The sequence below is a fragment of the Mustela lutreola genome, chromosome 12 (assembly GCF_030435805.1).
Source record: "Mustela lutreola isolate mMusLut2 chromosome 12, mMusLut2.pri, whole genome shotgun sequence".
In the NCBI taxonomy this organism is placed as follows: Eukaryota; Metazoa; Chordata; class Mammalia; order Carnivora; family Mustelidae; genus Mustela; species Mustela lutreola.
Genome location: NC_081301.1, coordinates 82,694,474 through 82,707,046, shown reverse-complemented (window position 1 = coordinate 82,707,046; position 12,573 = coordinate 82,694,474). Strand labels below are relative to the sequence as shown.

Sequence of the window (12,573 nt, the reverse complement as noted above, 5' to 3'; positions counted from 1 at the left end):
AACTGTGAGAAATAAAATAAATGGGCTGTTTGGCTCAAGGCCCTTCGTTTTGAACTGTATAATATGGCAAGTTATGTATTATCTTCCTAATTCCCATTTAAGTTTCCTTTGCATCATTTCTGCATTACAGAGCTGTTCTTTTTTGGTTCTTCATTCCCAGCAGCCTTGCAGGAAGGGCTTGGCAAGTTAAGCAAGCTTTTACTTACCTATTATAAGTACATTAGAATAATGTGATGCCATATATATGATATACAGGCATTATATATGTATAACTCTATCTACCTATATATATATACATACATACATATACACAACACACACCCATGAGTTATAAAAATTACTGAATTATCCATGAGTTATATCAAATTGAAGTGAAGCCATTTGGATTTGACCTTTACTTCTGATAAGTTTTTTGATTACTAATTCAGTCTCTTTATTTAATAGAAGTCTTAATCAGATTGTTTGTTTCTTCATTCAGTTGAAGTCCTCTTTCTTTTTTTCTTTGTCATTTTTGCTGACTCTGAGAACCAATTTTTGATTTCATTGGTCCCTCCATTGTTCTTCTCCTTATCTCTGTTCTAATGTTCTTTTCTGCGCCAGTTTTTCTTATGTCCTTCCTTCTGCTAACTTCGGGTCGTTTGCTTTTCTTCCTTCGGTTTTGCAAGGTGTAAATTTAGATTATTGATTTGGGATCTTTCTTCTTTTTAAGTGTTAGGCATTCACAGCAATAAATCACTCTCTGAGCGCTGTCTTTGCCTTCTCCCATAAGTTTTGGTACATTGTGTTTGTTTTCATTTGTCTCAAAGTAGTTACTTTCCTTGGTTATTTTTCTTGGACCTTCTGCCATTCGGTTCCCACAAATTTGTGAATTGCCCAAATTTCCTTCTCTTACAAATTTCCAGTTTTATTCTGTGTGGCCATAAAACAAACCTTATAGGTTTTAGCATTTTTATATTTATTAAGACATGCTTTAGGGCCTAATACATGGTCTGTTCTGGAAAGTGTTCTGTGTCCACTTGAGAAAAATACATAGTTTCCTGTTGTTGAATTAAATGTTCTCTGTATAGAGGTCTATTAGGTCTAGTTGGATTATAGTGTTATTCAAGTCTTCTGTTTCCTTGCTCATCTTCTATTTAGCAGCCATGATTAAAAGTAGGATATAGAAATAACTGTTATTACTGATTTTTTTGCTCTTTTCAGTTCTGCCAGTTTTTGGTTCATATATTTGGGAGCTCTCTTGTTAAGTACAAATGTGTTCATAATTTTTATATCTTCTTGATATATTAACTTTTCTTGTAAAATGTCCTCCTTTGTATTTAATAAGAATATCTTGTTTAGAATTTAATTTTCTTCTGAACTTGGTATGGCTTTTCCAGCCCTCTTTTGGTTATTGTTTACATATTATATCCTTTTGCATCCTTTCATTTTCAACTTACTTTCATCTTTGACTCTAAAAGTCGGTCTTTTTGGGATAGCATATACTTGGATCATACCTTTTTATCTGTTCTGCCAATTTCTGTTTTTTAATTGGAGAACTTACCCATATGTATGTGTTATACATATGGATACATTATGTGGTAAGCTCTTAATTAATGTTGGTTGAATCTGTGAATATTTTTTGAATGAATGAACAAATAGACCATTCTCATGTAGGTCCATACAGTCAAAAATGTTAAATTATTATAGTACCAAATCTAGCAATGCATATATATTTTTCAAACAGTAACTGTCAAGTCCAACTGGGACTATGAGGAATGTTAGAGTATTTGAACATTAGAAAACTATACATGTAATGTGATTTATAACAATAACAGATTGAAGGAGATTAACTGTATGATGACAGCAGTGACCAGAAAGGAATTTCATATTTCAAATTCATTGCCCATTCAAGATTTTTAAAAAACAATAACAATAACAAAGGACTATAAGCAGACTAAGAATAGAAATGAATGTCCTTGTTTTGACAAAAGATACCTTAAAATTTTTTTTTGTTAATATTGATTCTTCATGGAGAAATCTTAGAAGCTATCCCTTTACGGTGTCTGGGTGGCTCAGTTGTTAAGCATCTGCCTTTGGCTCAGGTCATGATACCAGGGTCCTGGGATCGAGCCATACAGGTTCCCTTCTGGCGGGAGGCCTGCTTCTTCCTCTCCCCCTGCTTGTGTTCCCTCTCTCGCTGTCTCTGTCAAATAAATAAATAAATAAGAAGTAGAAGAATCTTTCCCTTTAAAGTTAGAAATGAGGCAAGGTCACAATCACCTCTTATATTTAGTATTATATTGGTGTACTTAGCATTGAACTGGAAGAGCTAGACAGTATAATAGAAAAAAAAAAAAGAAATGAAGTCTTAAATCAGAAAAAAAAGAAAAAAAGCAACATTCATTTGCTGATTGTAATTATTGTCTACAAAGAAAATCCAAGACAGTCTGTAAACAAACTTCTTTACAAGTTGACATTTTTTTAGAAATCTTACATTAGTGGCATAAAGACAAATTTTAAAATAGAGAAGTGATGTAATAGTCTTATCCAAAAGAAGATTCTTTTTAGTAGTTGTATTTTAAAGTGTACTAAAAAGTTCTTGAATAATTTTTGTAGTCAAGTTATATTTTTTTTCCTGCAGAGCTACAGAGACTTCTGATGAAGTGGAGAGCCTACGGCCCCCACGATTCTTTAATGAGGATGGAGTCATCAGACCTTACAGGTTGAGGGATGGGACTGGAAACCAGATGTTACAGGTGGGTGAAGAAATATTTTACACATTACGAGTAATTTAGTCAGGTTTGCTATATTAAAAGTAGTTATATACTATTTTAAATATATGTTAGATTATTTCGGCTTTTATGTGTTTTGCTTAATTCTATTTATAAGTTTCTAATACTTAGGTTTTAATGTACATTTATTTACTATAAGATTTTTTTTTTCTTTTTTACAGGCATCAAAAAGTTTGATATGAAAACAATTAATGCATGACTTTACAAGTGAAAGCCAACAGTAGATTTTAGTCTTAAAATTTTCAAACTACGTACAGCTGTTTCAGTATTTTGAATACAAAGAAAAGCTTTTGTATTGGTAAATTTTTGTATAGGATTTTAGTGAATCTGATCTTTTTATAGGATGTTCTTAGTTCTGTACTGGATTTGCTAAATTTGTTGAAAACCATCATGCCTTATGCACCCTCATAGTTTGTGGTACTTACTTAACCAATTAAACCATTTCTTTTTAGGGTACTTCCCTTTGCATATCAGGCCACTAGTAGCTTTTACACAGTTCTCATGTCCATTTGGACATGGATAAGGAAAAAAACCCGTATCACTGCTGTTGGTGAAATTCTTGGGTTCTTAGACTTTTCTTTTGAAGATATTCAACTAGCCTTAACCCTCTTCTTGCCTTATGCCTGTGTGGTCTATTTGAAATCTGTGGGATCTGATAAGCAGTTCACATGAAAGCCAACATCTTTTATTAAGGAAACTCAGATTTGAAACAAAAAGCCATTTGGAGGTAGAATATTTTATTTAAAATAATAGCTATTTTTCTTACTTTGAAAACTGGACTTTTTAAAATTTGGATTATGGTGTAGGTAACATCCATAATAGATTATACCAACTTAAAGTTATTTCATCTTTCGTTTAGATATGGACTACTAAATTAAATCATTTTTTTGCAAACAGACAAGGAATCATTATGTTATATAGACTTGAAAATATTTGTAGTAATAATAAACAGTGGGGATATGGTCCTTCCTTTATAACCTTGATATTTTAAATATTGTCATGTTTAAAATGATCATGGTAAATATTTAAAAGTTCAATATTTTACCCACTACATGCAGGATATATAATTTTGTGTAAAATGTACTTTCATCTAATATAGTAAAACATGACCATTGAGTTAGTGTGTATTATTTAGTAAAGCGATAGTGTGTTTTTAAATGTTTTTAAAGCATCCAAATAATTGCACATTGGGACAGAAGTGGCGATCTAGTGAGAGGTTGTACTCTAAAAGGCATTTTGTGCAATCTCTGTGGTGATAGTATATCATTCTTTGGTAGATGGAAATGGTGCAGAAGTCACCCTTGGTTAATACAATTGAAAAATATACTTCTGCTCAATTCCAGCCTTCCCTTTTTAGGGAAGGAACCTGTTACTTGTATTAGTAGCTTATGTTAACCTATTACTGACATTTTACTGGGCTGAATAGTTACTAGATCACCTGTTGAAAAATTAAAAATATTTCCTGAGAAACTTTTAATTAATTCAGTAAGAAGTAAGGATGAGTAGTGAGGGAAATAATCCTCATTATTAGGAAATAGATTATGATAAATAAGAAAGCCATGAGATACAAAAATTTCTCTCAGTTGATAATTTGATCTTAGTGACAAGTAAATTTATTTTATACCTACATTAATGGTTTGCTGAAGCTTTAAACTTTGGGATTTAAAAGCCATGATCTTTGGCTCTGTGTTTTTAATGGTACATATTATTTTTAGTAGGCCAGTTTTAGTGTTAACTGCTAAAAGAGCTATTTAAATGATTAAAACCTCACAATCCTTGTAGCCATTTTTACTTGTTTTTTAGCAAGAGCATTAAACACAGTATCAGCTGGAATACCTATATTCACCAGAGGCCTTAGGATGTTGTGGTTAGCATTGTTCTCTTATAGGTGTGAGAAGCAGGTTGTTGGTTTGGTGGTAATGGTGCTTTTTAAATCAAAACTGTCATTAGCAAATATTTTACAATACATGAGTGCCAGTACTCTAGAAAAAAAGCAGATGATGTAGAAACAGGATTTAAAGTCTCATCTAGAGAGATTAAATCTAAGTGATTTAACATTGGTGCTTTAGCAAATGTATAATACTTTAAATGTTTCTCCTTTTATTTTCTAATTCTTTTAAAGGAAAAAAAAAAAGGTACTCTATGTTCAGTAAATTATATGGGCCTATATATAATTAAATATAAAACACACTTTGGTTGTATGCCTTTGTATCTAGAAAGGAGTACCGTATTACAGTGCCTCCAGCTGGGCGATTCAAGTTCGCTACTAGAGAAATAGAATAATAATTCTCATATATTCATGGAATACCTTACTGGTATCATCCAACTATTTTATCCATTGAGTGTACCAGCCAGCGAGGTTTAGTCTTAGTCTATTAAGTTATGGAATGTTATATCTGTAATTACTGCCCTACTCAGATCTGAACTCTGCCTTCAGGTTATTCTGACTCCTTGAACATTTCATAATTTTACATGTTTTGCAAGCATTTTGCCATGCTTAACTAACCTCTGTGCTTCTTTTTTCCTCTACCATGCTTACAGAAAATTCAGGTCTACAGGGAGTGGATTATGACTCACAGTAGCAGTAGTGATGATGATGATGATGATGATGATGATTAGGCAGATCTGAAATGTTAAATTCATGTTCTTTGTCATTTTATTTGGAATGTTTCGTTAACATGATTTGTATGACTGCTACCGCAACGCCCGTATGTCCAGTGTTAGGGTATTAAAATACTTTTTCCTTTTAAAATGTTTTTCTACATGTTTACAGAAAGCAAAGGAATTACATATTTAAGCACAGAAAAAAATGTATTCTACATCCAAAGTAGGGCATACTATATATTCTGGCATTTGCTTGTATATGTTTTGTAGCTTTGCAATGCTGAGTTCATCTTTAAGATTTAAAAGTTAAATATTTTTTTTAATGTTCACTAGTTTTATTTTCAAGTACCTGTTTATTGGTAAAATACCACTTTTAATATTCTCTGTAAATTTTCTGGGCTGTAATAGAATGCCATCGTATAAAAAAGAATAGTAATACCCAGTCAGTATTTTATATTTAGCATTTTAAGAGTGTTTTTGTCAAATTTCGTTTAATAATAATAAATTTATGTAACTTCAAGCAATATGAATTTGTTGTTCTCTTCCAAAACCACATAGGTTATACTGCTATTATAAGGAACATTCATGATTTGTTATGGACATTAGTGACATTATTTATAGTCTTACAAAGAAAAAAGTTCTGTTCTTTGGTTCACTTTTTATTTCATTATGTATGTATATATACAATGAACAAAGTTGGTTTTATAGTCATTATATTTACTTATTAACCTAAATATCCGTATGCTGTATCCCTCATAAAATATTAAAAGTTAATTCAGGACATCAGAAGAATTTTTATAGTAAGCAGAATTATGTATGTTTTTTTCTTGGTTGTATTGGAAAATATTATCAATGTGTCTGAAAGATCTATGAGCAGAACTGTTTGTTTTGTGCACTGAAGGGTTTTCTTTAATTTTCAATTTAAATAAAACTATTCTGTCCTGTTTCACGAGGAAGTTAGATATACAAAAAAAAAAAAAAAAAGAAAGAAAGAAAGAAAGAAAGAAAATCCTCTAAAGAGTAAATGACTATTAGTATAATATGATGGGGTTTTCTGAAATTTTTATTTAGATTCCAGTATAGTTAACATACAGTGTAAAACTGGTTTCACGTAGATGATACAGTGATTCCACACTTCCATACATCACCTGGTGCTCATCACACGTGCATTCCTTAACTCCCCATCACCTGTTTCACCCTTCTCTCCACTCACCTCCCCTCTGGTAATCACCAGTTTGTTCCCAGTGCTTAAGAGTCTGTTTCTTTGTGTCTCTCTCTCTTTCTCACAGTAATATTTAATCCCTATGGCTGCTGTGCTTTGGGATCAACAAAGAAACATTTACCTTATTTATGTTAATCAGTTTGTGTATATTGAGCTTATATTAATTAGATTATAGTAAATAACTGCCTTCATTGTTCAACTTTTGGCTTAATTGATTCAGCCCATGATTTCTGAGTCTGATTCTTAAGTTTACCAACATTGTACTTTTGTAAATCAGTATTCTCTTTTTCTTAGAAAATGAATGACTTTTAATTTTTTAATATTGAGCTTACAAAAAAGGATGCTAAAAAGTATTAAGACATTTCTTCTGAAATACCTACCTGCCTAACATTCATTTAAATTAAGTAGGAATTAAGGTTGTGTGTACTAGGGACCAAGAAATATGTCAGTGTCAAAGAACATATTTATTGTTTTCCTCAAAATAGTATTCTTATCTTTTTGGAATAGTGAATGCATGAGAACAGTTACCATTAAAATAGTCATGACTGGTGTTGGAGACTGGTATCTGGTCCCCACTAGTTTCTCTCACCCTTGGCCAAATCATACAAAACCTTCTCCTCCTACAAGAAGCTAGAGAGAACACTGCCCATTGTTACGTATTGTTGTATGCCTTAGGAAGGAGAGGTCTGGAAATGTCTTCATTGGCTTTTTACATTTCAGCTAGGCATGGGCCCTTTCTAAAAGGGAAAAATGCTAAACTTCTTGATTCCAAGGCATTTACTGAGTTTCCTGTGGTTGGTCTGTGACACTTAAGACTACGGTATAGTTCTCATTAAGATTCTTAAGAATTTATCTGCAAAAGGTCTGGGCATTTCAGCATTGACTTGCCATTTTAATGCAAAGAAAATTGTAAGTAAGATTGCATTTGTTTAAAATCCCTTGAAAAGTGAAATGGTTTAAAACAATACTCTGGTAGCTAGTAAATTGTTATGTGGCTCATGTGGTCCTAAGGATTCATCGATCTTCAGTTTCTAACCCTTAGAAGTGAAATACATTCTTTGACAGTATAATTGCCCTTGTTCTGTTTCTGTTTTCCTACCACAGTGAAAAAATCTTTTCAAGATTTAAGATTACACTATTTATACTAATGTGCTCTTGTTGGAGATAAAGGACATGGACAAATACCTTCTTACTCCATCAAATAAGCAGAAAATGAGTTCAACTGTGGCACTTTCATGAGATGAATAGTTCTTTTGTTTATTAGAGGCTCTGTAATTAATTAGAATTTTAAAATGGGAGTATGATCTAATGAGAAAGTCCAGTGACAAAGCCGCATTTGAAAGGTTGATTATGAGATACCACACCTATCCATATCCTTTATTTATATTCTGCATTTCTACATGGTCACTGCTTATGTATAGAAAAAGGGAAGGAGCATCTTTCTCTCTTCTCTAAGGGAGTAATTACTCATTCTTTATTTGCCTTTGTATTTACTTGACTTGAATAACATACTGAAAACTGGCAGGAAGAAAAATCCATAAAAGGCCTGGAATTGTGAACACCTGTCACCATGAATAAACTTATAAGAGCAGCCTGTGAATGAAATAAGATGAATTCGATATAGCAAATGTAAATCCAGAGTAATACAGCTGTCAATATTCCTTATGAAACAAGAAGGCAGAATAAATTTTAGTTTGTTTCTGTGCTTAAAATAATCTGGATTTTATAAACTTTGCTTTTTTGAAATTGTTCAAAATACATATCAGTGTTAATCAGTTGATTTTCAAGTCATGTTATTAAAATTTGCAGATGGAGCCATTGTAGATCTATGACTAAGGCATCAACATTCAACATGAAATATATGCTATCATGTTTACACCCCAGGTCATATAAAGAATGACAGCTGTAATAGTAGTTTGTCTGATTTAAGTCCTGTGGTGAAATTTAGCTTCATACTTTCCTGTAGTAATGAGAGGAAAACCAAAAACAACCATCCTAAGTGTTATTGTGTACTCCTACTGTACCTTCAATTGAGCCTTTGGGTTTTGTTTTAGAGATTTCCTTGCAAATGTAGAATTTATTATTTATAATAGTAAAAAATATTAGAGGTTTTATGGGGTCTAAATAAGATACACGGTTATTCATTTAAATCAAATAATAATTATGATGGACATATAAAAACGGCAGTTTCTTTCTTCTCTCCCTGCACCTTAGGGATAAATGGAGATTGATTAAAAATGTTAAGATTGTTGATTTAATCTTTAATTTCAGTGTATGAATGTTTGAATTGATGAAATGCAGTGAGTACACTGAATACAATACAAAACATTACTGAAAGTCCTGAATCAGAGAAGAATAAAACACATGATTTCAAATAGGTATGTGTTAGGGAGGTAATTAGAATAATTTATGATTTTCATACATAAGGGTTTATGGTTGGTTAGTTTTAATGTGGCAGACCATTTTCATGTACATCATTATCTCAATCAGTGTGATGAATTTATCCAGCAACAGTGTACCTCTAAAAAAATGAGCCTAAAATTAAATGTCTAATAACTTTGTAAAATTGGTTTTTAATATAGCCTTCTTTTTTTATATATAAATATCCTAAACAGTGGAAATTATAATAAAGATATGTACTAAGTTGCAGTGTGCCTTTGTTCTGAATCTTAGACATTCAAAATATCTGAGCATTCAAAATAATACAGTTATTATTAGCTTTTTTAACAAAAAAACATAATCAGGATTGTCAGAAACTTAGCTAAATATATATATATATATATATATATATATATATAAAATTCTTAATTGGGTATGCTGTGTTTTTCTACCCTAAGTTATCATTTATCAATAACCTTTTAATCATACACATCTATAAAGATCTTCTGAATGTGGAGCTTGGGATTTCTTTTTTTTTTTTTTTAAAGATTTTATTTATTTATTTGACAGACAGAGATCACAAGTAGGCAGAGAGGCAAGCAGGGGTGAGGTGGGGAGGTAAGCAGGCTCCATCCCAGGACCCTGGGATCATGCCTGGAGCCGAAACCCAAACCTCCATGGAAAGAGCTAAATCCTTTTGTCAATCAATTAGCTAACATTGATTCTCAGTCTATAACTGTTGTATTTTATGGGAGATATAAAAATTTTCAAAAATTATTTTTTTTACAATGTTAAAGTAATATATGCTCAGTAAAGTAGGAAACTATAGGAATAAAAATTATCCTGTCTCCCCACCATTTATGTTACAGTTCCTTTTAAAATTTTTATTAACATGATTATAATCCGAATATATAAATTTCTATTGTATATTTTTGTTATTATAAGTTCTTATAAATAGAATTATTAACTTCTAAAGTTTAAAAAAGTGATCTATTCATAGAATAATTCTAGTGTGGGGAAACTGGTCTTTATTTCTGGAATACATACATAAAAGCCAGCAGAATATTTTCTTAATTTTTATAAGTTTTATAGCTGTAATAGATTTCCTTTCTTGGTTTTTGTTGAACATGTTTCTTTTTAAAGTTTTCACCCCTTAAATCTTTGCCTCTTAGAATGAGTGTGTGTGTGTGTGTGTGTGTGTGTGTATGAGAGATCGTGAGATCTTTGTGTCGTTCACTGTGCATGAATGTTGTCAGTTAGTTATCCCACAAGGGTAGTATACTCTTAAGCATTTCAGATATTTTAAATTTTTATCTGTATTGTCTTTGAATCTCTTAGATCTCTTTCCATGATGTTACTATGCTTATGTGAGTTGTAGCAGGGAGGCTGTTTTTGTTTGTTGTATATTTCTTTTCTTTCAGAAATTACAGATGTTTATAATTAGCTTCAAACACTGCCTAAATGGCAGTTGGAAGATAACTGCCTTCGGCTGACGTGGTCTTTCCCTTTACTTCGGGAGGAGAGTTACAACTGATCTGGAAGAAAGGGCTTACCATAGGCAGTCAGATCACCAGAGTAGTTCCGAACACTCTTCCTGGCTTCATCTGAAATTTTGAGTAAGTGGACAAGAACTAGGAGACAAAGGCTTATTGGATTTTACTCTTCATTTTTTAACTTTTCCCTCCAGAAGCAGACTTCTGAATGGGATGAGAAATCTGAAGAGAGCCAAATGCTGTTGTCCAGGAAAGTTTGAGCTCTTAGTGTCCCAAATAAAGCAGATCCTATGGGCAAGCAGATTACCCATCCTACCTGGATACAGTCTCATACCTCATTTATCAATTTAGCAGAGATCTTTTGGAGAGTTTGGGGGTACATCATTTTCTTTTTTTTTTTTTTTTTTTTTTTTTTTTTTTTTTTTTAAAGATTTTATTTATTTATTTGACAGAAATCACAAGTAGATGGAGAGGCAGGCAGAGAGAGAGAGAAGCAGGCTCCCTGCTGAGCAGAGAGCCCGATGCGGGACTCGATCCCAGGACCCTGAGATCATGACCTGAGCCGAAGGCAGCGGCTTAACCCACTGAGCCACCCAGGCGCCCGGGGGTACATCATTTTCGAAGGCCCATATTTTCCAACATTTAGTAGTAAGTTCCACTAACTTGATTTTGTACCAGAAGAGCATCTCACTCCACTTAGAACCTCCAGTTTTACATCACAGTACTTTTTGAATAAGGCTTTGAAATTAACATATTTTTCTGGAGGTGATGGTTCCATTTAGTGGAATTTCCAGTTTTCTCTTTGTCTCAAGTATAAAGTGATTTTTAAAAATTCTCTTTTCTAATCCAGTAACTTGAATGAGACCAATTTCATTTTTAAATCTTTTTCAAAAGTTTGTCATCATTGCATCCCTTAAATTTGTAAATATGTTAGAGAAGGATAAATACTATCAAAACAGAAAATTTAGTACATCCTCAAACGTTACACTCAGGTAGGTTCACCTGGAGTCTTACTCTCTTCTTACCAGAGTATTAATTTAGATGATCTTTCACCTTTATTTTAGCTAACGATGCAAAATCATAACTTGGGATTTCTTATGTATTAGAGCTCTGCCTTGTGTGACTTCCCCTGGTTACTTTGGACAGCACAGAAATTTCCAGCTGAAGTTGAACTTAGTAAAGCTCATTGGAAACTTTTTAAAGTGTGTGCTCTAACAGTAGTGTTGTTAAAAAAAACAATGTATTAAGTTATGAAGTCTATTTTTTTTTTATTGGCAAGATATCCTATGAAAGAAGGGATGTTCTCTTGCCAAATAAAACTATTCCTTTTCATACAGAATTGAATTGGATTCCACTTTCATTCACCTAAAAACAAACTTTAATGTCCTGTATGAAAAGAAGCACTTTGTATACTTTTTCTATCAGTTAAGAGTCTTCAGTTATACATTCAAATGAAATTGATGTCCCAGTTACTTTTGAAGAAGACTCTAATGAATTGGATATCAAATTTTCAGTGAAAAATTACCAATGTAAAGAACCCTATAAGAAGCAATGTGGAGAAACATATGTTAGGCATTTTGTGGCACTTCAAGTCTGAGGTAGTTAGTTTAAGTTGGAGATACAATGAAGCACCAGTGTTGCAACATATAAGTACAGGAGTCTACATAGTTCTTGTAAAGTAGAATAAATTGCCAGACTACTTCAAATTCAAAATTGCCAAAAGAGTAAATGTATATTATATATGTATAAGTGAATTTTTGACCTAGTAGTATAATGTGAATACAAAGAAAAAATTTAATGCCCTATATTTATTCTCTATACAAGTATTTGTTAAAGTCTCCTTATGTATTGGACACCCTTCTAGATCTTAAGGTTACAGGCCTGAAGAGAGCAGTCAAGATTCCTGCTCCTCTCATGAAATTATAACTGTGGTGACATTTTCTAATCTGGTGACTAGAGGATAAATCAAGAACTCTGTTAGAGGCCAACCCTGTCATGTCAGAGCTTCACAGTCTCCTTCCTGTTGATTGATTGCTACACACAAGGCTCAGAGGAACTGTAAGAATCAAAGGAGACATAAGATATGCCCAGTCATCCAGAAAGA

The 12,573-nt window shown here is 32.4% G+C and overlaps 1 protein-coding gene across 4 annotated transcripts in view; it reads left to right on the top strand.

Annotated features, from left to right (window-relative positions):
• The window catches only part of VPS13A (vacuolar protein sorting 13 homolog A), a 224,577-nt gene that overhangs the window by 196,859 nt on the left and 15,145 nt on the right, over positions 1–12,573 (top strand). For 2 of the 4 annotated variants that reach the window (XM_059142057.1, XM_059142058.1), the window contains exon 68: positions 2,621–2,735. In XM_059142057.1, coding sequence (XP_058998040.1) covers positions 2,621–2,735 — 115 coding nt within the window. Of the gene's footprint in view, positions 1–2,620; positions 2,736–2,932; positions 9,295–12,573 lie in introns of those variants that run through there. The other 2 variants (XM_059142060.1, XM_059142059.1) reach the window with 2 other exon arrangements.